At 36.1% G+C, this 26,276-nt stretch overlaps 1 protein-coding gene across 6 annotated transcripts in view; it reads left to right on the top strand.

Moving 5' to 3' along the window:
• LOC125097754 (phosphatidylinositol 3,4,5-trisphosphate-dependent Rac exchanger 2 protein) overlaps positions 1 to 26,276 on the top strand; it is a 307,095-nt gene that overhangs the window by 114,330 nt on the left and 166,489 nt on the right. For all 6 annotated transcript variants that reach the window (XM_047725749.1, XM_047725748.1, XM_047725751.1 and 3 more), the window contains 9 exons: positions 1,081 to 1,225; positions 5,774 to 5,874; positions 13,064 to 13,167; positions 13,855 to 13,904; positions 16,785 to 16,860; positions 19,882 to 19,954; positions 22,854 to 22,996; positions 23,101 to 23,193; positions 25,155 to 25,303. In XM_047725749.1, coding sequence (XP_047581705.1) covers positions 1,081 to 1,225; positions 5,774 to 5,874; positions 13,064 to 13,167; positions 13,855 to 13,904; positions 16,785 to 16,860; positions 19,882 to 19,954; positions 22,854 to 22,996; positions 23,101 to 23,193; positions 25,155 to 25,303 — 934 coding nt within the window. The remainder of the gene's footprint in view (positions 1 to 1,080; positions 1,226 to 5,773; positions 5,875 to 13,063; positions 13,168 to 13,854; positions 13,905 to 16,784; positions 16,861 to 19,881; positions 19,955 to 22,853; positions 22,997 to 23,100; positions 23,194 to 25,154; positions 25,304 to 26,276) is intronic.

The following is a 26,276-nucleotide window of genomic DNA, read 5'->3' as shown; positions in this document are numbered from 1 at the left end:
AAATGCTTTTGTTACTACTAATTTCTTTACCAAATAACTGATAAGACAAAAAGCAGTGTTTATTCCTTTTCCCCAGAGATTTAGGAGCAAAATATCTCATTGCTGATGAAATTTCAGGACACAAAGAACCCTTTCTTCCACCTTCAGAAATTTTCCCTTGAAGAACATGCAAAGCTTCTACTTCTATTAAAATATCCATAGTACACATTTGTTTGAGAATTTCCAAAGCATTTTAAATACTTAACTTCTTTGATTGATCTGGGATGGAGAGCCTGTTAGAAAAGTTTAAAACAAAGATTATGAATACATAGCTGATTCTTTAAGTTTTGTTGAATCCAGCAATCAATTCAAATAGCATAGCAAATCATTTCAAAGGTTAAATAAATGTTTCATCAAGTTGAACCTTTATTTATTTTTTCAGAATAGCTATGCATATAGATAAATCTGAAGTGAAAAAGGAAGGAGGGAAAGAAGGAAGAGAAAAAGGAAGAAAGCAAAGCAAGCAAACAAGCATGTTCTATTAATTTGTTTATGTTAACAGGCTCTATTCTTAATAAAAATTATTCTGTTACTGACAAATGGTAATTCCTCCTCCATTGTAAGAAATAAAAATTCAGTAAAAAATTTTATAGTTAGAAGACTGAAAATAAAAATCACAGAAATCTTGTGATTTATGTAGGTCCCATGATAAAGCCACCCATTAACTTCCCTTTGACCCCTTCTCTTTCCTTCCCCTATGCTCCAAATTCAGGTATTTTTTTAAAAGTTTTATTTATTTATTTATGTGAAAGAGAGAGGGAGAGAGAGAGAACTAATGCACATGGGGAGGGGCAGAGGAAGAGAGAGAAGCAGACTCCCTGCTAAGCAGGGAGCTTGATTCAGGACTCCATCCCAGGACCCTGAGACCATGACCTGCCGAAGGCAGACACTTACCCGACTGAGCTACCCAGGTGCCCCGTGGTAGAGAGCTCTGTATCTGCAACCCCCTGCCCATGCTTGATGTGCAATAAATTTTGGTTTCATGCAGGCATGAGTGAGGAGACTTTTTCAGTTACCCGTCCTTGGTTTCCTTTTCGATAGGTTTAAAATTAGGAATGGAGCAAGACACCTGGGTAATGATCTCCGAACAGGGCGAGAAACTCTACAAGATGATGTGCAAACAAGGGAATCTGATCAAAGACAGAAAAAGAAAACTGACCACATTCCCTAAATGCTTCCTTGGAAGGTAAGGTCCATAGTCTGGGTGCATGGATTTCTTTCATATTTTCAGTATGTCATGTATCAACTACCCTTCCTTCAACGATTTGTTTTTCTTTTAAAAAAAAATTCCTCTGAGCATTTTTTAATATCTTTTTACTGTCAACATTTCCTGGATGATACTGAGGTGAAGGAATGGACCTAGAGTCCGACATCATAGAAAATTTTAGACATCTATCCATCCGTCCCTAACGTCAACCATTTCAGATGTATGGTGTTCTGAGGGCGAAGCAGACACTGGGGTCAGGCGGGGCTGTCAGGCAGCAGGTTCACTGAAGTGGGACAAAGTCTAGCAAGGATGTGAGTACAGGGCCTACAAGTCAGAGAACCAAAGAATGTAAGACACAGAGTCTAAACCTGAGATTAATCAGCACTTTGACACCTGGGCTCAGGTTGAAGGACCATCGATGGGGAATCTGAAAAAGAGGGTCCTGCAAGGGGCCTGGCGCAGAGCAACAGGCCGAGAGGTTTCCTGGGTTTCGAGCATAGACCCACTGTCAGTCCTCTGGGGTCTGCGGGCAGCTGCACGTGGAAGTCCCTGCTGGGTGAAGCGTGCAGGACCAAAGGGAAGGGCGGCTGCCTTAAGCCATGCCCTGTGCTGGCTGTTTCCATATATTTCTAATCCTCAGATGCATACTTTGCATTTATAATCTTTATATTTTTTAAAGATTCAGAAACCAGCAGTCAGGGAGTTTACCATGCCCAACTTCATACAACCAGTGAATGCCAATGTCAACTCAGTAGGAGACTGGAGTGGTAGTTCAAAACCCACACTTCTCAGTCAGACTGTCTCCATGCAAATCTGGTCCTACCTCTGGCTAGTTGAGCAATGTGGGAAGTTTAAACGTCTTTTTCCTCTCTAAACATGAAGATGATTATAGTGCTTACCTGTAATGCCTACCAGAATGTCTTCTCAATAAGTTATGCAGATACCATAAAACTACCATAGGCCACACCAGCTCCCAACCCAGTTAGAAGAGTATAAGCCAAGAAACCCTGGCCTGCAGGGCAGCTGTGGTCCCTCCCTCAGGCGCTGGGGTCCTCACAGCAGAGTACTTGGCTGCCAGCAAGCTGCTGGTGCTGTCCTTGGTAGGCCCCCAGCTGACGGCTCTTGTGGGAGAGAAAGAGTGGAGGCGAGCCCACCTTGGCTTAGAAACCCCATGTTGCAAAGAAGACCCAATTTCTTAGAACCACCTCTGGGGCATAACTTCCAGGGTTCTCAGAGGGACATGCCTGTTTATAGGAGTCCCTTCAAGCTATAGCTTCTCACCAAGAATGTATTCATATTCCATTTAGCCATCAGGAGTCATTTTGGCCATGAGCAATGCTGCCTGGTAACCCAGCAGATGCCCTGCCTCCATCAGGTTCCAGGGAAACAGAGCTCCAAGGCTGACCCAGGGTCAAGTTTTCCTAATTAAAGGGGCAGGAGTCTTGTTAACTAAAGAGTTAACACGGGGGTGGAGTGTGGAGAGGGTGGCTGGGTGATGGACATTGGGGAGGGCTTGTGCTATGATGAGTGCTGTGAAATGCATAAGCCTGATCATTCACAGACCTGTACCCCTGGGGCAAATAATACATTATATGTTAATAAAAACAATAAATAAAAAAAGGGTTAACACGATCTTACAGGGCCAAAGTGCTAATTAGTTACAATGGTATGTGAGCCTTCTCCACAGTGCCTGATACACAGGAGAGAGTCGGTAAATTTTGTGTTCATTGTGGCTTTTTCCGTAACAGCACACTAGCTTAGTTACTAGTTACTAATTATAGACCAAGTTTGAGATTGTTTTTGACTGGATCAGGATCCTTTCACAGAGTGTTAATGGGATCTTGTGATTTCTGTAGGTCCATGATAAAGCCACCCAATAACTTCCTTTCTTACCCCTTCTCTTCCCTTCCCCTATGCTCCTAATTAATAGCAATACTTACAGTGTGTTCTTTTCCTCATTTTAATTTGGCATATTCAGGAATCTGCTGACATCAGAACAGAGAATGATGCCTTTGCTATATACCAACCAGCTCAACCCATTTGTCAACCACTGACGTTTCATAAGTGCTCAAAATGTGCCAGACACTGTGCTGAGCTCCTGACATTCATCAGCTCATTTAATCCTGTGACAGCACTGTGGAGTTGATTCACTTTTTTTTTTCCCCCAAGATTTTACTTATTTATTTGAGAGAGAGAGAGAGAGAGAGTGGGGAGCAGAGGGAAAAGGACAAGCAGACTCCATGCTGAGTGCAGAGCCTGATTTGGTGCTTGGTCCGGGACCCTGAGATCATGACCTGAGCCAAAGGCAGTTGCTTAACCGACTGAGCTACCCAGGCATCCCTGGAGTTGGTATTATTATTTTTGTGCTATTGAAGAAAAAACTGAAGTTTTACTTCTTTTTAAATTTTCTTTCTTTTGGATGGCTTTAACAACTTCTTCTGCCTTAAAATGTACTTTATAGACTAGATATCCATTTTTAGAATTCCATGCCCCTCGGTTATTTGATTTCAGCCATAGGTGTTGCTTTTGGTTTTGAAATAAATGGAAAAGTAATTTCCTGACACCTTCTATAGATTGGCTTCTCTGAGCTCTGCGCAAAGTTGAAATCATTCTAAAATGTATCCATTACTTTATGTAAAAGTTCAAATGTTATATTTTTATAACATGAGCACAATAAAATATTTTATTGTAAAATGTTTCTCTATTTAGTGTTCTCTTACTAATACTACATGGACAAAAAAACAGGACCGAACTGGTGCTCTCCTGTGTTATAAAATATCATCCTACTTATCTGTGATGTGGGGCTCCTCTCCCCACCCCAAAATGGTAAAAGATGTGGTTTGTTCATCCTCCCTGGCCTTTCACAGCCACAGCAGATGGATGTGGTAGACAGTTCTGATGGGTGGTTTTGTGCTGGAATATTCCTTTTGGATGACAGTTTATTCTTTTTAAAAGATTTTATTTATTTATTTGAGAGAGAAGGAGAGTCAGAGAGAGAGAGCACAACAGGCTGGAGGGTTAAAGGGAGAAACAGATGTCCCAATGAGCAGGGAACCCAAAGTGGGGCTCAATTCCCAGACTCCAGGAACATGACCTGAGCCAAAGGCAGATGCTTAAGCGACTAAGCCACCCAGGTCCCCCCGCTCTCACCTCCCAGATGACATTTAAATACAAGAATGCATTTATTAAAAACCTTATTTATTTATTTATTTTTAAGGTTTTATTTATTATCTGAGAGGAGAGAGAGAGAGAGCACAAGCATCGGGAGGGGCAGAGGGAGAGGGAGAAGCAGACTCCCTGCCGAGCAGAGAGCTGGAAGCATGACTGATCCCAGGACCCCGAGATCATGACCTGAGCCAAAACAACCAACTGAGCCACCCATGTGCCCCACTAAATAACTTCAAAATTTGAAAACAGTGTAGTAAAACTATTGGTGTGTACTAATTTTATATTGCTGCAGAATAAATAACAACACACCTAGTGCCTTGAAACAACACCTATGCATTAGCTCATCATCCTATACATCAGAAAGAAGTTGAGGTGAGCAATGCTGGGCTGTCTGCTTAGGGTCTCACAAGGTCAAAATCAAGGCCTAAATCAAGGGCTGAGCTGCGGCTTGGCCTTATCTTAAGGGTCTGAGAAAAAAATCACTTGCAAGCACATTCAGGTTGTTGACAGAATTCAGTCCCCCGTGATTGTAAGAATAATTCCTTCTTCTGTGCTAGCTGTTGGCCAGGACCACTCTCAGAAGCTGCCTGTGTTCCTTGGTACGTGGCCCCTCTGTCTTCAAAGGCAGCAGTGGCTCACTGATCTTTCTTGTGCTTTTAATTTTTCTCTTAGTCTTGTGCCACCAGCCTGAGAAAACTCTCTGCTTCAAAGTGCTCAACTGACTGGGTCAAGCTCACTTGAATAATTTACATATTTTGAGGTCAACTGACTTGGAATTTTAGTTTCGTATACAAAATCCATTCATACCACTACCTAGATTAGGATTTGGTTACAAAACCAAGGGATGGGATTCTTGATAGTGGGGTAAGAGGACATGTTTAGAATTCCATCTACCGTATGGGGTGTGCAGATTTTTTGAGTTTGCCTTCTTAGAGTTCAAACACACTGGTTTTCTGTGCCTGGAAAGCCATATTCCAGTCTATCTCTTATATTAAGTCATTATTATTCTATTTTGTCTGTTTGCTATCTTTAGGATCTTGTTATATTCTCTTTATAGTTAAAACTACTCTAAAATTTTCCCTTTGTGTTCATTAGAGGTCTCAGTAAGTTGAATAGGTATTATATATAGGTTTTAGGTAAACATGAATGAATAGACATGGGTTTTCTAGAATAGGGTAAAATTTAAATAATTTGGGGCTTTGCACATGTGAAAAAATGCAAGCTTAAATGCACTGCAAATACTTCTTTATATCTGAGACTCCTTCCAAGGCTGCTTGATGGAAGCAAGGTAGAAATAGTCTTCTTGGGGAGGCAGGGGTGGGAAAACCATTTAATTGTTTCACTGGATTTCTATTGCAGTGAATTTGTGTCATGGCTCTTGGAAATTGGAGAGATTCACAGGCCTGAGGAAGGTGTACACTTAGGACAAGCATTATTAGAAAATGGAATCATCCACCATGGTAATTATTTTGTTAATTACTAAGTTATTCTCTTTGGCCACCAATTGGAAGCATCTTGATTCCGTTAATCAATCTGGCTTATAGTAAATGTCTACATTATAGGATGCTTATGTATTTTTAACATTTCAAGTACCTAATATATATAGAACTGCAGTTCTGGGAATTTTGTGGAGTATGGGTTTATGGTGATATATTTGCTAATTTTAATGTGAATGGCTATGAAACAGGCACAAATTAGAAATACAGGTAAGTATTTACCTGGGATAGTGGAGGAAGACATGGCAAATTCTAATTGGAGTATTTGGGGCTGCATTATGAGGGAAAGGGCCTCATGTAAGGCATTGTAGAATGAGTAGAACTCTGACAGGGCAGAAGAGAAGAAGGACGTCCTTCCCTGAGGCATGGGAGTGGGATAGCTCATGGTGGCCTCTTAGGAGCTAGGCAAACTCTCACGAGGCAAGACAGTCTCCTTCACAGATGAATATACTGGAGAGGAAGGGTTCGATGGGAGAGGTAGGCACATCTGATCCTACAAGATCTTAATTCTCTGGCTGTAATATGTTGGGTTTATTCTGAAGGAGATGAGGAGATGATGGACACTTTTAAGCAGAAAAGTGGCCAGAACATGGCTTTCAGAGAGCTTAGGTGCAGCAATGTGGAATGTGGAGTGGAGACGTTGGAGACACTGTGGGGGAGCCCCGTCCATCAGGCATCCCCCGCCTTTCCCTGTAGTAGGAGGATGATGGCTATGTTCTAGGGCGTGATGACAGTGGCCCATCTGGGAGACTTTGGTGAAGCTGAAGCAGCCTGTTTGAAAACTGTTGGCTGTGGGAGATGAGAAGTGAAGAGCAAGATCAGGTTACTGTGAGATTTCTGTCTGGTTGACAGGGTTGACTATTCAGGAGAAGGAGCAGGGTGGGAGAGGATAAAGGGTTTTTGTCAGGTTCGTTATAAGACATCCACAGGGGAACACCCGGCAAGAGGTTGAAAATGTATGTGTAAAGCTCAGTGTATACAGTCATGGGAATCATTTCAAGAGAGCACCAGTTTCCTGAGGAGATCAGTAACAAAGAAGAATGCAGTGATAATGGGACTGAGAAGTAAAGTGTGAAGAATTTTTAATGCTGAATGTGGGAGAGGAGAAAAAGAGGGAATTATGAATAAACATAGGTATTTGGCTAAGCTACTTCAGTGTTCTTTTTTTTTTCATTAGAGTGGGATGAAACTGAACTAGATTCTCCCAGTTTTTCCTCACCATCCTGGGTTCCCTGTGGATTCTTCCACCAAAATAGATCGCTAATCAGACCACTTCTGTCACTTCCAGGATCCCCACCTTATTCTCAGTTACAACTTCTCCTTCCTTGCTCCTGCTTTTGTCCACCATCCCTATGACACAGCCTCCAGGAAACAGCTGGAGACCTTTTAAAACAAATGTAAGAGCAAAGCATTGTCCTGCTTATAATCATCTACTGGCATCCCATTAAACTCAAAGAAAAGTCTGGAACCTCTTCCTTACTATGGTCCAGATCTCTTACCATGGCCCACAAGGCCCTACATAATAGGGCTCCTGACTTCCTCTGTGAGTTGACAAATAATGTTGTACCCAGCTCATTACATTGTGGCCCCTGTGGTTTTCTGTCTCTTCCTTAAACACTCTGGAATGACTCTGCATTTAGGATCTTTGCTCTTGCAATTCTCATTCAATTATTATTTATTAATTCCTAGTATATACCAGGGACCTTTCTAGGTGCTGGAGGGACAGCAGTGAATGAAATGACAAGAGTCGTAGTATTCGTGACTCATGTCTTCAGTGACACTCTTTTAGAATCTCATTCTATTACCATAAACTGTGTTTTTAATTTTTGAAATTTTCCTCATGAACTTAGCACTCTCTAAAATTATCATGCTATTTTATTTATTTATTATTTCTCTCTTTACCTCCCATATTGCTTCTGGCCCCCCGTCAAGACAGAAGTACTATAGGAACAGGATACCTGGAGTGCCCATCACATGTAGGTGCTCAATAAATATTTGCTCAGTGAATGAATAAAGGAGTAATTATATTGTTAGTAAATAGATGATAATAGTGATAAATTGTAGGTGATTTTGTTCTTGATTCTTTAGCACTGTGAAAACATACCACATGGCATCTAGTGTGCTAAAACACATCATCCAAAAACTTATAAGTAAAAATGAAAAGATGTTGAGTTAGATGACTTTCCTCTTGGATGCATCTCTTTCCTTTCTTCTAACCCCAAGCCCAAATGTATATTTGAGTCAAGAAGGGAATATGTTGTGTTTTGTCCTGCAGTCTATGGAAGCTCAAGTAGGTGGACTATAGAGAGGTTTTACATACAATCATAGACCTTCAGAAATCAGGTGATTCCTTTCTCATTTAGGCTACATACTTCCAGGAACTATGGCTTACCAGTAGAGCAAAAAAGGGAAAATCTATTTATGAACTATTTGTTTATTCCTTTCCTTACTGACTCTCTCCTCCATTCTGTGTGTAAAATATTATGCTACCTAGTGTAAAATTATCATGTTATGGCCTTTATTTCTTATGGCCTAATAGTTTAAACCTATCTTTTTACCTTATTCACCAAGCAATCCAGGTGTTGACATATTTCCTTTCAGAAAGGTAGAAATCTGCCAGGATGGGATAATTACCTTTCTGCTGGGAACACTGAGAAGGAAAACTGTATTGGTTAACAATAGCTGCTCTAACAAATTTAAACCTCAGTACCGTGGCTTCCATTCTAGAAGCTACTTTTTCATTCAGGTAAAATCCAGTCACTGGTGGAGGATGTTGGAGGCACCAGGGTTTTAGTCCTGGGAAAGGCCCTTACCAGTCATTTTGAAGGAATGGTGGAGTTTTTGGTTTTGTTTGTTTTAAATGGGCCTGTATACTCCATGTTTTGCCTTACTTTTGTGTGCATGTCGTTAGCTGCAACTCAGTTCCATGGCCACTCCTTATTGCAAGAGAAACTTAGAAATGTAGTGTAGGTTCATGCCCAGGGAAAATAAAAGCTAAACCAATTTGGTAAACAACGATCCAATGTCTGCTGAGGTATAGTTCTCAGGTCAATATAAAATCTATGGAATTATATTAAAGCCAGAGTAATCATTATATAAACTTGTTGATGTTTTATAGTGATATCAGCATATAATAGTCATAAAAATGACTTTTAACATTTCAGTAGAGGTTTTCATAACTTCTGTTGTTAATTTGAGTGATTTCAAACTATTATGAATTAGAAATAAAAGAAAAAAGATTTTAAAGCTGTCAAAAATTGATTCTGTTATTTAAATTATTTAAAAGAGTATTTTAAAAATGTGACTTCTGGTACTTGTATGGGATTGCTTACTGTATTTAGAAAGACCTTCACGCTAAGTTTGTTATGATATTTCCTTTTTGATATGAAGTACCTTGTAATAGATAAAAGTTAATTACAAAAATTGTATTTCCAGAGCTGAGAAGAGTCAGGGCATGAGGAAGAGAATGTCCTTTGAAGGGGATATTAGGTTATTTTCAAGCCCTACTTCTACTCTTGCTTTTGTATTTCATATAAGGTGACCTAAGAATTATGAGAACTAGTCACTTATTTGCATAGTGCATTGGGTTCTGAAAACCAAAAACATAACTATTATGGGTGACATTATGCTGACTTACAATGTCAAAACTGTTATGACTTTGACTGAAATCATGAGTAGCTAGCCAAACATTTACAAGTCAATTGTAAGTTAGTACAAAGCAGAGTTTAAATAATATTTGTTAAGTATCTTCATGAATAGTCTTTTGGAGTCTGACCTATTCTTCAGTTTGTAACTGCTGAAAGCATTTGAAGGAATCAGAGAGTTCCATGGAGAGAGAACCACCCTTATTTATTCTGTTAAGATGTTTCTCACTGTATTTTTACATTGCCTTCCTTTATTTATTTATTTTTTAAAAGATCGTATTTATTTATTTGAAAAAGAGACGGTGAGAGAGGAAACACAAGCAGGGGCAGTGGGAGAGGGAGACACAGGCTTCCTGCCAAGCAGGAAGCCCGATGAGGGGCTTGATCCCAGGACGCTGGGATCATGACCTGCACCAAAGACAGATGCTTAACGACTGAGCCACACAGTCACCCCAGTTGCCTTCCTTTAAAAAGAAAAAAAAAAACAACAACAACAACAACATAAGATTTTTTCGGTAAGGGATATCAGAATGGGAGAATTTCAGTCCTAATCAACTTATCCTCCAACTTCAGACACCACTTTTCTCCAATACAATTTTGAAAAGGAAGTAAGAGATAAATTCTGGATCAAAATTTATTTTGAAATTTCAAATGCAAAAACCCTTTGATTTTTAACTTATAAGAACTTAAATCTTTTTGAACAATGATATTTATAACCCAATTAACTCCTTTTCTGATAAAGCACTGACTACTCTCTATTAGTATCGTTCTATTTGTCAGTTTGATTTTAGTGTCCTGTACTATTATTGTTATCAGGATTTGCTCAGTTGTAATGTCAGATTTGGCATACAGAATTTTTCTTGCTAAAAGTAATCACTTCTTTAAGTGCCCAAGATTAACTAGTACAGATTCCCCTGAACTAGGAGTAGGAGAACATATTATGCAATTTCACATTAATAATTTTACTTGAATGTAGAAATATGAGCTAAACATGCTAGTGTTATTGGTATGTGGCTCCAGTTGCATTTAGTGAAAATAGAGTTCCTAAAATAAAGTTGGATGAACCATCTGTTTTAAAGAGAGAAAACTTGAAGAGTTGACTGTTACTGCTGCCACTATTCACATTGCAAATATTGCTGAGAACTTCATAAAAGCAAAGCCTTGCTATACCAGGAATTACTGGGTTGAAACAGCATATGTTTTCAATATGATATGCTGATACATTTTCTTGTCTGGGTCTACTATTTACATTATAAATGCTTATGCAATTCAGAGACCTCATTTATTATATCCAGTAGTGTGCTGAAGTTGGTTTATGCAAACTTGAGAGAGCTGGTAATTAAATTTCTTAGAAATTTGCAAGCTAGTTGTAAGACACAGCTATTATTAAAAATTATATGAAGAGATAGTAGAGATAGTACATAAATTATACTATAAACAAAGTTCATATATTATTAAAACTCATTACTTTCTAATTATTTTACTATATTTTATTGTTCTCCGGGTCCTTAGTGTTACTTATATCTATTATTTCTTTATGGAAATATGAAATAATAATGTATCACTGCTTGTCTAACTTGGTGTTCAGTGACTTTATTTTGGTAGCTTGAAATTGGCTGGTCTGGGAATATTTAATACCACAGAAATTGGTGAATACTATAGGTCAGCACTCCTACCCCACCATGTAGAAAGCCAGCTGTATCCCTAGTAATATCTCAATATTGCATAGTTGTTTAGAAGACAGTGTTAAGCAACCTTTCTCACATGACCTGTACTCTCAAGAGTTAATAAACCAATTTTTCACATTCAGGAATTTGAGGGAGTGCATTTGAGTGCAGCGCTATTCACCATTTTTTCCAAAGCAATAGCTAAGAGTTCCAGATTAACCCAAGATGAATTATCAAAGTCTTATAAGAGTTTGCCCTACAACTAAGCACTCCAATTTGAATAGGGATTTTAAACCACCATTTGTTTTATTGTGGCAAGAGACATTTGGGGCCAATGTTTCCTTGAATTTTGAAATATCAAGACAATCATTTATTTCAATGACTCTTAGGGGATAAAAATTAGAATAGGTAGATTGTAGAGAAGAAATAAGTAATTGGTCTTGAAACATGCCATAGGATTGCAAAATATTTCTTGCCATATTATTTTTCTTTCACACATGTTTTTTCTTTTTGGCTTGATCTGGAAAAAAGGAGATGCCAAAAGGCTGTGTTTTCTATCTTTCTTTGGCAGCCGTCCTGTGTCGATCTGATGGCTGCAAGCCATGCACATGGTTTGGGTAGATTGGGGTAAAATAGCTGAAACTTCACATCCGTGTGTGTATGTGTGATAAGTCTTTTGGCTTTCTTCTGGATTCAACAAATGTAGTTCTTTTTTTTTTTTTTTTTAAGATTTTGTGTATTTATGAGAGAGAAAGAGCACACGAGTGAGAGAGTGAGAGAGCATGAGCAGGGGGAAGGGCAGCAGGAGAAGCAGCTTCCCCACTGAGCAGGGAGCCCCATTTGGACCTCCCTCCCAGGACCCTGTATCCATGACTTGAGCCGAAGGTAGACGCTCAATGTGCTGAGCCTCCTGGACACCCCTCATCAAATGGAGATCATGAAAATTAATTCTGACCACTTTTTCTTCGGCCTACTTGTGATTTCTGTCTGTCAAATAAATAAATAAAATCTTTAAAAAAAAAAAAAAAAAAGAAAGAAAACATTTACATATAAACTCTTCAAGGTTTAATTTGTGGGTTTTTTTCCCTCCACAATCATTTTTTGGTTAAAAGTGTCTGCAATATACTTTTCCTGGAAATCAAAAGAAAATGAGAGGAATTTAAATAGGAGTCTTTATGAATATGAAACTCTTGTCTCAAGGACAAAAGCAAAGGATGACCATTCTCATTTCTACTAAGGGCAAAAAATATTAAGTGACATGTGAGAAAAGCATTTCTCAGTTTCAGAAAACTGTTGAAATTTTGGAGTAAGTTGCATATTGAAATTATATAGTCTACTCCAGAGATGTAAACATAGAATAAATGGTCAAGATTGGTGTATGGGTGGTCTTGGCCTGATTGCTGTGGGATAAAACAGATAAATACTAAAATTCACTTCTAGGACTGAGAATTGAATTATAACTCATTAGTTAGATTATCTGCTCTTTGAAGGACACTTTTCGCTCAACTTTGTGGCACTGTGAAGAAATAGAAAACACAACTTTGTATATTTATATAAATAAAATAATACACTGTACATACCCTTGTACTGTGCTAACCCAGTATTACAATCTCAACTTATTTCTTTAATCATTATATGGAAATCATAAAAGTATTATATAACAAAATCCTAACATGAATCCTATCAGAATACTGAATTAGTATTACTGTGTTAGGGAAACAAAAGTTTTTGGTAAAACTACATGTTTTAGCATTAGGGAATATGTATTTTATAAATTTATTTGTTTTTGTTTGCCAATTTTTAGATTGTCGATATTTTAGCATATTGTTTCTGTGTTCTTAGTTACTGATAAACATCAGTTCAAGCCAGAGCAGATGTTATATAGATTCCGCTATGATGATGGAACATTTTATCCAAGAAATGAAATGCAGGACGTGATTTCGAAGGTAACAGCCTCTCCCAGAACCTTTTATCAATAGCAGAATTCATGTTGTCATACTGCACCAAGACAAAATGCTATTGAGAGACTTAAAAAAAAAATTCTAGTATAGAAAATGGCATTCATAAGCAAGCCTCTCAGTCTTTTCTTGCTATTTAAAGAATTCTAGGGTTAGATCATTTTTTTCATTCTCTTGTGTAGTTCTCGATGGAACTAATGAAATTGCATCCTCAGATTATATCCACTGAAAAGTATGTCCCATGTGGCAACAAGTGGCCATTATACGCGAATAAATTAAAAAAAAAGATATATAAAATGTATGTAACATCAGTTTTCTTTGCACACTTGATGAGATTTATACTGACATAAAATGAACACATAGTGTGAAGTGTTGCTGCATAGATTTATTTTCTGCTAATACTTTGGAATTCTACATTTTAAGAAAAATAATTTAACTCTTTGTATATATGTATATGTCATATGTATATGACAAATTCATAGTACAATTTAATCCTGTTTTTAATTATTTAAGTTACATTGTTTTTCTGATGTAATGCAGTAGTTGAATAACTTTTAAATTGGTAGAGATTATATAATGATTCCAGAATGTTGACAGTGGATTTGTCTCAAAATTTCATTGGTCTGAACTTTGAATGATCCTCCTTGTTTTTGACATATCTTTATTTTATAATAGGGAGTGAGATTATATTGCCGTCTTCATAGTCTGTTTACTCCAGTGATAAGGTAAGTCTGGTTTCTAAGCTCTGGGCAACTTACGTGGCAATATTTGTATTGCATATTAGGTACTTATTATTCAGCTGGAACCTCTTGGTTTATTTTATTGTTTTATTTTATTATTTCACTTATTCTATAAGTGGAAATTTTACTTTTAAAGATTATTTTAAGTAATAATTGACCTGAAAATATTTCTAAATTTTCTGAGACTCTAATTATGCATTTTTTTCCACTTTTTTATTCTGATTTCTAAAATTATTAGTCATTAATTCATACTAAATTATAGAATTGATAATGAAATAATCCACATTCAGTTAATATTTAATAAATAATAGTTCACTGGGAGAGAATTTGAAAATACTATTTACTATAAATACTACTCTGATTACTGGATGATTTCCTTTCTCAGTAAATTGTGTAATCAATTCTTGGATATGTATTTTTATAATATGCCTAATAGTCTTTTATCCAAAGGAAAGATTTTGTACTTGAAAATTCAGAATTACTTTGGAGTTATAAGTAAAACAGTATAATTGTATTCTCTACCAATTTTTTCCTTCTGAAAAGATATGCCCTTTTTTTGAAGTGGAATCATAATTTTCGGTTTACCTCTGTAGAAAGACAGCAGAAAACTCAGTTTTGTGTTATGATAACTAATTGAAGTGATGTATTTTTATAAAATTTACACTGATATACACTGATAGAATGTAGTATGATGTTACACTAATTTCAGATGGCCAGCTATCATTCAAGTTTATTGACTGAAACTTCATATTCAGGACAAAAAAAAAATGGATGTACTATTTCCAAAAGGAATAAAAATCTTTTTTTCAGTCATGGCTATAGAATCCAAATGTTTGATGTGCTGTGTTTCTATTTTTCATTCTGGTTTCCAATTTCAAGGAAACTCAGAACTTAGGGAAAAAAAAATCCCAAAGTGGCTGTTTAAGTGTATTGGAATGCTCACTAATATTTTATAGAGAACACAGTGCAGATCCTAGAGGAAGAAAGAAAATTTACCCATCACTCCTGAAATTGCCCTGTCCACTTTCACAAACAGACTTCCTAAAGTGAAAAGAAGTGAAAATGAAGCTATATTTATAGATTCCCTACTAGATTTCTAGCATAGCCTCCCTGAAAATATTTTGGATAATCTAACACTAAAAGATGGTTACTTCACTCAATAGTAAGTTGGTACTTAAATCTGTTTTTTCTGCTAAACTCATAAAAACGATCATGGTTACAGTTTTCATGTTACCTGTGTATATGTAGATTTTGTATGTGAGAAAATGTGCTCTGAAAATATATTTTAGCCATATGGGATTTCTTATCAAGAAGATTACATTCCATAAGAACTGATAAGAAGGGATTATTCTTTGGCTAGAAATGACAATTGTTTATGAGTTGTCAAGGAAAAATTTATGGGAAAAAACCATATTACAGATGGAATGTATGATAGTCATGCTTTTAATATGTGTGAACTCAGCTTACAAAATGAAAAATTACTTGGGTGAAGAATTCACTAACCCACGTGTGTTTTGTAACATGCTGACTATCCTTCTCCTTCTTATTGGTGTTTATGGAAACCAAGATGAAATGGGCAGTGAGGTATCAGAAACATGGAAATAGATTTAAAAAGATATAATCAGGGGCGCCTGGGTGGCTCAGTGGGTTAAGCCGCTGCCTTCGGCTCAGGTCATGATCTCAGGGTCCTGGGATCCAGCCCTGCGTCGGGCTCTCTGCTCAGCAGGGAGCCTGCTTCCTCCTCTCTCTCTGCCTGCCTCTCTGCCTGCTTGTGATCTCTGTCTGTCAAATAAATAAATAAATAAAATCTATAAAAAAATAAAATAAAAAATAAAAAGATATAATCAATTAATTAATTTTTAAAAATAAAAAAAAAGAATCTGCTATTGATTACTGGCTAACCTGGTGTATTTATTACTAAAATCTCTTTTAGTAATATCAACTATTTTTCAGGGACTTTTTTTTATGAAGGTGGATAAAATGATGTCAGTATTAATTGTCAGTTGCTGACAGGGGCTAAAGAACTGTGAACAGAGCTAGTAATTATTTATCACTTCAAGTTGCTTACAGTTCCGATCTTTTGACATTTTGAAAAGACTGTCATTTTCTCTTTGATCTAGGCCTACAAAATGAATGAATTATAGATTTCTGTCCTGGGGGCCCCATTCTGATCAGGAGCACTTGTTGGTATATAACTTAACTTTTAATGATTTCCCAGATCTGGGAAGTCTACTGAAAGGAGAGGCTAATGTAGAGTCAGCTGGTTCCCTTGGTTCCCTGGGGACGGGGTGTCACTTGTCCATGCTCTGATCAGACAAGATGAATGACAGCGTTCTCAGCATGTTTACCTTAGGACGGACCTGCTGTCTGCCACTGCAGCTGAGCCAAACAAATAATCCTCCAGTGCCAATCCAGCCTTCCTGGAGAATTCAGGAATAAAAGGGGTTGCTTTATTCTCCACATTTTGAGGAGTTGTTGTTGTTGCTTTTTGTTTTTGTTTTTGTAGGCTCTTTCTTGATTTTAAGGGAAGAAATTCTATTTTTATTATTCTTTTATTAATAAGATACTGTATTTCTAGCTAAATCATTGTCAGATAATATAGAAGCAATAATTTATTTGTGTATATGAACATGTCAAAGGGGAAATATCCTATTTTGGTATCATTGTGGCTCTCTTCCAATATAAGCTGATGAAGGAATTTTCAGGTGTTATATATATCTTGTAAACCTCTCTTATTTGCACATAATTTGGATAATAGATTCAGATTATATTTAGTAGACTTTTCTGTTGCACACTGATATTAAATGAAACATTTTCCTGCTCTTACTTATCCTCTCACTGGTTTTGGTTTCTTTTTCCTTATAGAGATAAAGATTACCATCTCCGAACCTACAAGTCTGTAGTCATGGCCAACAAGCTGATAGACTGGTTAATTGCACAGGTAAATAGAAAAAGAACTTGCTGAGTTACATTTGCTGCTGCTTTAAGCTTTGAGGTGATTTAGGTACCTTCTTTGGTCACCATGTGCAGAGGAGACACAGGGAAATAGCTTGACTAAGTTCATACAGGTAATACAGAGTTAGGATTTGAATCTAGGTACTCTGACTTCACAGTCTTCAAACTTAATTTTTATGCTATATGGTCTTTTAAGAGCAAGATGTTCCTATTTTTAAAATATCAACTGAGGGGCGCCTGGGTGGCTCAGTGGGTTGGGGCTTCTGCCTTCAGCTCAGGTCATGATCTCAGGGTCCTGGTATCGAGCCCCATGTTGGGCTCTCTGCTCAGCGGGGAGCCTGCTTCCTCCTCTCTCTCTACCTGCCTCTCTGACTACTTGTAATTCTACCAAGTAAATAAATAAAATCCTAAAAAAATATATCAACTGAGATCCAGCGAAAAACTAAGTGTAGGGGCACCTGGGAGGCTCAGGCAGTTAAGCATCTGACTCTTGATCTCTCCTCACGTCTCAATCTCAGGGTCATGAGTTCAAGACCCGCATGGGCCTCTGTGCTAGGCATGGTGCCGACTTAAAAAAAAAAAAAGAAAAGAAAAGAAAATGGAAAAAAGAAAAACAAACCCTAAGTGTAATTTGAATATATCACTGAAGAATACATATTCACAGACACTAACATTTCTTGTATGTTTTGTTCGTAATTTAAGATATCTGTTTATTAGTCCTAGCAAGTTACTCTAGTCTCCCTATGTCTTTCTGTTAGATAGTAATTGTGCTTTGACAATATAAGCTTTACTATTTATCTACATACATTTTAAATAGGAAAGTATGAAATTTATTGTTATTGTTGCTCTGTTTCTCAGAACGTGGGAGCTGACAGCAGGTACTTGAGAAAATCTTATTTGCAAATTAGGACATTTACCCCCAACATACTAGATATTCAAATATAAATTTAAATGTTTTATCATTCTAGGTCACCTAATATATAATCAATGTTTAATACTGGTTACAAAACACTTTGACAGAACTTACTGTTTTGTTAGGGGATATTGCTTGGTTGAAATGTTCTTATGCTTAGGTTTTTGAGTCAATTTCATAAGCAGTTTTACTTTTTTGTAATTAAATAAAGTGGCCTACATTTGATAATCCTAGAATGTTCTTTGTTTCAAATATCAATGTTTAATTCGTATTCAACTCACCTGAGCACATAAATTTTGAGATTTTTTATTATTTAATTTTAATTTCTAGACTATCCAAGACTGCCTACTTTTGTATTTATAGCACTTAAATGTATTCTATTTAGAAGTTAAGATTTTAGATTAAACCAAGCAATTATTTTTAGATAAAAACTAATTCAGGGGCGCCTGGGTGGCTCAGTAGGTTAAAGCCTCTGCCTTTGGCTCAGGTCATGATCCCAGGGTCCTGGGATCAAGCCCCGCATTGGGCTCTCTGCTCAGCGGGGAGCCTGCTTCCCTTCCTCTCTCTGCCTGCCTCTCTGCCTGCTTGTGATCTCTGTCTGTCAAATAAATAAATAAATCGTAAAACAAAAACAAAAACAAAAACTAATTCATACATGCAATGAGTTTACTTGAGTCAGACTTTTATAACATTATGGTCAAATATGTGTCATTACAATTGGTTCTGTACTTGATATCAGAGTTGGCATTTCACATAGCAAAATCTTACTGAATTCACACGATCTTATACTATATATTGACCATGTAGGAAAACTGAAGAAAGGTTTTTTGAAGTGAAAGTTGGTGCCTAATAAATATTTAAAGTCCTGACTCAGGAAATCAGTGAGCACCTTTTTTTTTTTTTTTGGCATTGTTTTACTTTTCAAATATGAGCATTAGAAAAACAGAATAAAAACTGAACCATGTTGCAGTTATTTTTTTCTTCAGATTTTCTTAGTGGTCTGTTACAACAATGTCTTAGAAATTATATGTAGTAGAAATTAGGGTGATGGAATGGGACTCAGGTAACCTAACATCTCATGATGGTTCTTCTGATAAGTAGGTATGCAAAATTGGACAAGTCCCTTCATCTCTCCAGATTTTATGTTCACAACTGTCTACTTCTTACTGGAATTATGATCAAACAGAGAAAACAGCACAGGGACATTAGAATAACTTGCTAGGACTAACAACAGATACTTTAAAACAAGTGGGTGGACAAAACATGTAAAACATGCATTGTAGGTATGAATAATCGATTTTGAGTGAAAGCAAGGATAAAAATAAGCACAGAGTTCAGAGTTCAGGGGAGCAACCCGACTAGGAAGAAGTAAAATGAGAAAGTACTTCTTAACCATTAAACCTACAACTCTAAGTTTAAACACGCCTATGTACAGATGCCTGTTCCTTTATATAAGTCCTTAGATGAATAAAATAGAAGTTTTCTGGATAAAAACCTAACAGAAGGTTGCATTGGGCTTTCATATTTGCTTCAGTTATATGATCTGATTATTTTTTCTGCAAGACAGTGAAAGAGAAGCTTGCATTTATAGGCTCAGCTGAACAATTTACTTTTAGGGTCTTATAAATCACCCTGTATTAGTAGGTCTCTTTAGGGGGTCCTTAAAGAGCAAGACCAATGGTAGAAGGAATGTGATAGTAGAGATTATGCATAATGATTTTTCATTAGCTTTAGTGTGTTTTCAATACATAGGATATTTTCTTGCTACACAATTGGGATACAAGATTGAAAAAATAAGAGAAAGGGATCACTTGTGGTAGCAATAAATTTTAGTTATTTATTTATTTTCATGTTTAATACAGTATGGTTTTACTCAAGAAATATATCTTTGTTTTTTCCCTTAATGTCAAAAAAAGATATTTTCTTAAGTGAATGTTTTATAGCAATTAGGTGCCTCATGAGCTTATGAAAGCAGTGTGTGCCCTAATAAAAGAATGTTTCTGTCAGTGTGGTGCTGGGAATGTCAAATGCAGTAAAGACACAACAAAGCCTTCACTTGCCTATAAAGCTGTGCCATATTTTTGTGGTTAACAGGGGGATTGTCGCACCAGAGAAGAGGCAATGATATTTGGTGTCGGACTCTGTGACAATGGATTCATGCACCATGGTAGGTATTTTTAATCTGGAAGCTTACAGATGTATTTTTCTGTTTTGTTTTTGTTAGGGCACTGGGACTATCTCATTGTTTTAGTGAATTCATTTAGAGATGAACCAATAAAACTGTATGGGTCTTGCCATGTGCCCAGGCCAGATCACATCTGCATTTTATTTCACCACTGGTGCCATTCCTATGTCTATTGCTGTTATCTACCACTTGCCATAACTTCTATTTTATTTTTCTAGACTGACTCCAGAAGAGCAAAAGCTTGAACTAGACGTTTCTTTTCTTTTTTTTTTTTTTTTAAGTAGCTTTGAAAAAAAACCTTTGGAATTACTTTCGATCAGACTTACGGTTTTTTTTAATGCCAGTATATGTTAAAATGATTAAGTGAGAGCATATTATGGTTGGAAAATCATTGTTCTTTTTAGAAAAATGATTTTAAAATTTCATCAGAGATAAAATTATAAATCTCTGGAAAAAATGTTTCATTTTGGCTACTAATTAAAGATTTTCTTTCTTGTTTGATGAACTTCATTTCACCTAAACTTTAAAAATAATGGGACTTAGTCTTCCCTCTCTATTCATAGCATCTTATAGATTCCACAAACCCATATTTTTCACTGTTTACATATATATAACATATATATGCTTATAAACACATATTTGATAACACTTCAACCTATTTGTCAATTGCTTTCAGAAGGTTATTACCTTTTTAAAAAAAGATTTGTATATTTTATAAAGAGAGAGAATGGGGGAGAGGCAAAGAGAGAGGGAGAGAGAGAATCTAGAGCAAACTCCCTTATGAGGGTTGACCCAGCCTGGGCTCTATCCCACAACCCTGAGATCATGACCTAAGCTGAAACCAAGAGTCAATTGCTCAAACAGCTGAGCCACTCAGGCCCCCCAATGTTATCTATCACCTTTCTCTGAAGAAGGCAAAACCTTCAAAAACAAAAACAAAATCAAAACCTTCAGTTGTGTTGAGAGCATCTTTAGTTAGCATACGTTCACTTGGGATTCCATTACATCCCACTATCTCTAGAGCACTGTGTGAGATGTGATAGAGAAATATCAGTCCCTGATGAACAAACTATTGAATAGGAGAAACAATATTATTATAGACAATTAAAACTATAATATAAGGCTGAAAACCTTCAAATATTTTGTTGTTGTTGTTGTTGTTTTTTAAAGCATCAACAAGCAGTCATTTTATCTAAATATTTATGTTAAAATACTGATTTGGGGTGCCTGGAAGGCTTAGTCATTTAAGGAGCCAACTCTTGATTTGGGTTCAAGTCATGATCTCAGGATCATGAAATCAATCCTACATTGGGCTCATGCTCAATGTGGAGCCTCCTTGAGAGTCTTTCTCTCTGTCTGCCCCTCTCATGCTTGTAGTCATATGCACATGCTTTCTCTCTCTCTCTCAAAAATATGAATAAATAAATAAATAAACAAATAAAATAACAAAAAATTAAGTATTGAGTTAAAAATATTGAGTTAACAACAAAAGTTTTCCCTACAAAAGTGTAAGTTAGAAAAAGTCTGAGCACATCCAGTTTGGCCCCTCCCTGGCCGTATTGATATCCTTTCTCACTCCGGTTAAGCAGACTATTTTTTGGAGGAAAATAGCAGTAGCAAAACACCATACAAGTTTGGGGGAAGTGCTTGGGTCATGTAGATAAGGCCTAACTTGATCTCAAATATATTCTCATTTCTATCGTCAACTGTAACATGTTACTTTTTAATTTGTGCTTGATAGTTTCATTTGTTAACCCAAGTTGCTGGTCAGTCTTCCATGCAAAGATCAATACGTGTATCATCTGGTCAACAGTTATTATTTGGAACTCTGTAAAAATAATGAAATAAAATAATTTTGTATTGGTTTCTATATGCCAAATTAATCATATTTATTACCTCATTTTTAGTTCTGTATGTTATGAAGAATATTTTATTGCCCCCATTTTCTGATGAGGAAACTACAGTTCAAAGAGTTTAAGTAACTTTCCCAAAGTCACACCCAGAATCAACCCCACACCTGGAGGTCTGTCTCGTCGTAAAGCCAGACCTCGTACAGCTCCATGGGACAAGCGTCTTCCCTTTAGCTACCCTGCTCAATGAATCACCCTGTTCCAACAAGTACGCTTCAACCTACCAAGGATACATAAATAGGAATAAGAGAAGATTTCTCTTTTAAAATATTTTGACTGCTGTCAGGATCTCACTGAATATAAATTCTATCAGTATTTAGCTTTATTTTTAAAAAGGTTAATCTTTGGGACTTTGGGCAAAAATATTAATATTCAGATAAAAGGGGAAAATGACCTTTATTGAAATAAGATTATTTGAGAATAATGTTTTTAAACAGAAAAAAAAAAAAACCAACCAGAAGAATTAGTGGAAACTAAAATCACATTTCACACAGATGATATATTTCTGGTTTGAAGTATTAGAACACAAGTAACCACCATGGGAATTGCTCACACACATAAGAGCAACACTTACCCATTTGAATTTTCCCATAATTGTTCAGGATATTAAAAACACACTTCAAATGTTTACTACAAATTCAAAACAATGTAGGTTTCTATGTTGTGAATTACATACATTTTTTTGATTCAGTATAATCTTTTATTAAATTTGGGTGAGTACAAAAAAGTTAACATTGAAAAAATACTTAAAAATTCAAAATTCTTTACTTAATAGTAATTTAAAGGAAACATCAGCTTGAAGCTGTTGAAAGAAATAGAATAATATCATAGGGATATTTGTGAATGAAACTTCTTCTAAGAGTATGACATTGAGGTTATAGGACAGGTATTAGTTTTTTAATGTCTATTAGTATGGAAAATGTTTTCGGTTTTCGGATTAATTGGAACAATTTGGATCTCTGTTCTTGTAGTCCTTGAAAAAAGTGAATTCAAAGATGAACCCCTACTTTTCCGTTTTTTTGCGGATGAGGAAATGGAAGGATCAAATATGAAGCATCGACTTATGAAACATGATTTAAAAGTTGTGGAAAATGTTATAGCCAAATCACTATTGGTAAGATCATCAATATGTTATATAAGTTTTCTTCATTTATTCTGTTTGATATGTACCTTTTTTCATAGTTTCTTTATTAGTAACATTAATATTTTGCATTTCAGATTAAATCCAATGAAGGCAGCTATGGTTTTGGGTTAGAAGACAAAAATAAAGTTCCAATAATAAAGTTGGTAGAAAAGGGGTCTAATGCTGAGGTAATGTAAATTAGCATTTTATTTAAATTTGTTGTCCATAACATACAAATATAAAAGTTCTAAACAAATTGAAATCAGCTTTTAAGTATCTCTATTGAAAATAGTGTTTCTGGGGCACCTGGGTGGCTCAGTGGGTTAAGCCTCTGCCTTTGACTCAGGTCATGATCCCAGGGTCCTGGGATCGAGCTCCACGTCGGGCTCTCTGCTCATCAGGGAGCCTGCTTCCCCTCCTCTCTCTCTCTGCCTGCCTCTCGGCCTACTTGTGATCTCTTTCTCTGTCAAATAAATAAATAAAATCTTTAAAAAAAAAAGAAAATAGTGTTTCTGAATAATCTTATTCTGAGTTCCTACTCCACTATTGGAATTTGTGACAGAGTTCATGTACTCAAAGATAGTTGGAGGGAGGTAGTGTAAAGATCTATATAGTTGGGAACTTCTTGACCTCCTTGGAGGTCACATGGCTCATTCCATGTCCCTGAGACTTCCCTGTTCATCATCATTCTAGTCTGGAACCCTGTGGAGACTGTGTATAGTGGGACTACATTTTCTATGTCAGATAACTGTTCTGTTAAATCAAAGTCTATGTGTTTTATTTTCCTATCACTTTTGACTGTCTTATAAAAATATAATTTTTTTTCTATTTTATTTATTTATATTTTATATAATCAGTAAAGTGCATGCTTTGACTTATTTTCTCATTAGGTTAATGCTGATTGATGTTCTCTCACCTCAGCAGTTTTTTAAACAAAAGAATCTCCTGATCATTTATTCAGAATTATTTATTTATTACCTGTTATATGCCAGGCAGTGTTCTAGGTTCTGGGAATACAGCAATGAACAAAAGAGAAAAAGTCTCCTATTCTCATGGAACCTACTGGGAGATTTATATCCCAAATATGTGAGATTTAAAGTATTCTCACCTTGCTACCTGGCTTGTAAACATGCCTTAATCCTCAATCAAACTTCTAAATATAGAAATCTTAAATGAAGACTGTGAGAATAAGTAAAGTATGACTTTTTGCTTTGAACCTATTTAAAGTTAGTAGCAAACTTCCATCCACTCTCCTATCTGCTAATACCCAAGGTTTCCATCTTTTACCAAAACACAAACTCATGCAAGACAGTGTTTTAGGTACAGCACATTAATTTCAAATGAAATAACTCTGGTCAGCTCATACTTTGTTAGTGGGCTGGGCCAACTAATGACTAGTTTTAGTAATTTTCTGCAAGAAGGAAATGTTTCTCCCAGACATTTTCTGTGGGGGTTCTTAGAGCATAGCTTCATCTGACTATGTCACTGATTAAGTGCCCTCTCTCAGGTTTTCATCATTTCTCTGATAACCAAAACAGCATGTAGTTCAGAGGCAGTGGGATTGGTTAAGAATGGTGGCCTAGTTGGTATGGAGAGATAATGTCTTCTTTGCAATCTTTTCAGCCCCTGACAATCTGTGCTTTTTTGGAGCTCTTTTCCTTGGGTTCCAGGCCATTCCTCTCTCCTGCCCTGGAGATGTTTATGCTGTGTCATGTTAGCAATGCATATTCGGTTGTCATTGTTGGCTATAGAGAGGTTGAATCTCTCTGAATTAATTGGGTATAAATGGAAAACAGTAAAAAAAAAATTAATATGGAGTTTGACTGTAGTTTAAGGATGAAATAAGAAAAAGAACTATAAGATTCAATCAAAAAGAGGGCCACAGGAGGAGTACAAAATTAAGTCATAAAAGAAGGGGCAGGGAAATTCAGTGCAAATGGGTGATCAAATTTAAAACTAGGTCAAAGAGAATAACTGTGTTATCTCCCCCACAGTTCTGTTGTGTGAAATTATATAAAAAACATTGCAGATGTTTTGAAATGTCAAAAATCTGTAAGTTCTAGGTCTTTTCATTCTTCTAATTCTGTGGAAAAAAAATAGATTCCTTATTAAAATATAATTTGGTTTTTTTTCCCTATTTCTCTCTTAGATGGCTGGCATGGAAGTTGGGAAAAAGATTTTTGCTATTAATGGTGACCTAGTTTTTATGAGACCTTTCAATGAAGTGGATTGCTTCCTGAAATCATGCTTAAACAGCAGAAAGCCTCTAAGAGTTCTTGTGAGCACAAAGCCAAGGGAGTAAGTTATATTTTATGTGGGATTTTAAAAATTAAACATAGGTGAATATAATAGAAAAGTTAACTAAGTACATGTCTAGAATTAAATATCTCATTGCTTGGGACATTTAAACCTTACCAAAATCACTAATACTGGTCTTTAATGATGGGAAAAAAACTACATTGCTCATGCTGCTAATGCTTGCTCCTCAAATCAGGTAGTTTCAGCAGAAATAATACTTCCTCCTTGCTGCCCAAATTTTCCTGGTCTGGGTTAGGTTGAGTCTGATTATAAGTGAAGAAAACTGGTAGAACATTTGGTAATAAGGAACTGTATTCCCCATGTTCAGCTCTAAGAATTTCAGGTCTATGATTTGGTCAGATATTAGGTTTATAATTAAATGCTTATAAGAAATGGGAGCGCAATTATGTGAAATACACTTGCATGCTTTCTCGTACTTAGTGATATGTCAATTCTTTTAAAAAAATGCCTAGTTACCTAGCTACCTATGATTAAGGAAAAAACCTCATGTTTATTATAGCCAATTCAGAGGGTATAGGTTTTCTAAATGAAGATGTGTTTCTTATAATCATATCATCCATAAATAGCCATTACTTTTCTGAAATTCAGTGATAGTTCATTTTTTGAAGTGCTGATACAGATTTACACAACCATGTATTTATAAAATGGGATCATGCATTATAATCTGTTTTTTTAATTAATAGGAGATTTTGGATATACTTGGTAGACATTGGCTTTTCTTCTGCAAATCATTGATGGTCTAGTGTTTCTGTGTCACATTTCTATGATTTGTTTAACCAATAAGTTAATTAGTATAATTTATGTGAAGTACTTCATGTAATGTTTTAATGTACTATGATTATATCAAAATTGCTGTTTAAAATTTAATTTTATCATTTCTTAATTGTAATAAGCAACTTTATTCATTTTAAGGTAAATAAAGGTTACCACTTAAAAACAAAAGGTTTATTTT

The sequence above is a fragment of the Lutra lutra genome, chromosome 4 (genome assembly GCF_902655055.1).
Source record: "Lutra lutra chromosome 4, mLutLut1.2, whole genome shotgun sequence".
In the NCBI taxonomy this organism is placed as follows: Eukaryota; Metazoa; Chordata; class Mammalia; order Carnivora; family Mustelidae; genus Lutra; species Lutra lutra.
This window is presented reverse-complemented; position numbering and strand designations above follow the sequence as displayed.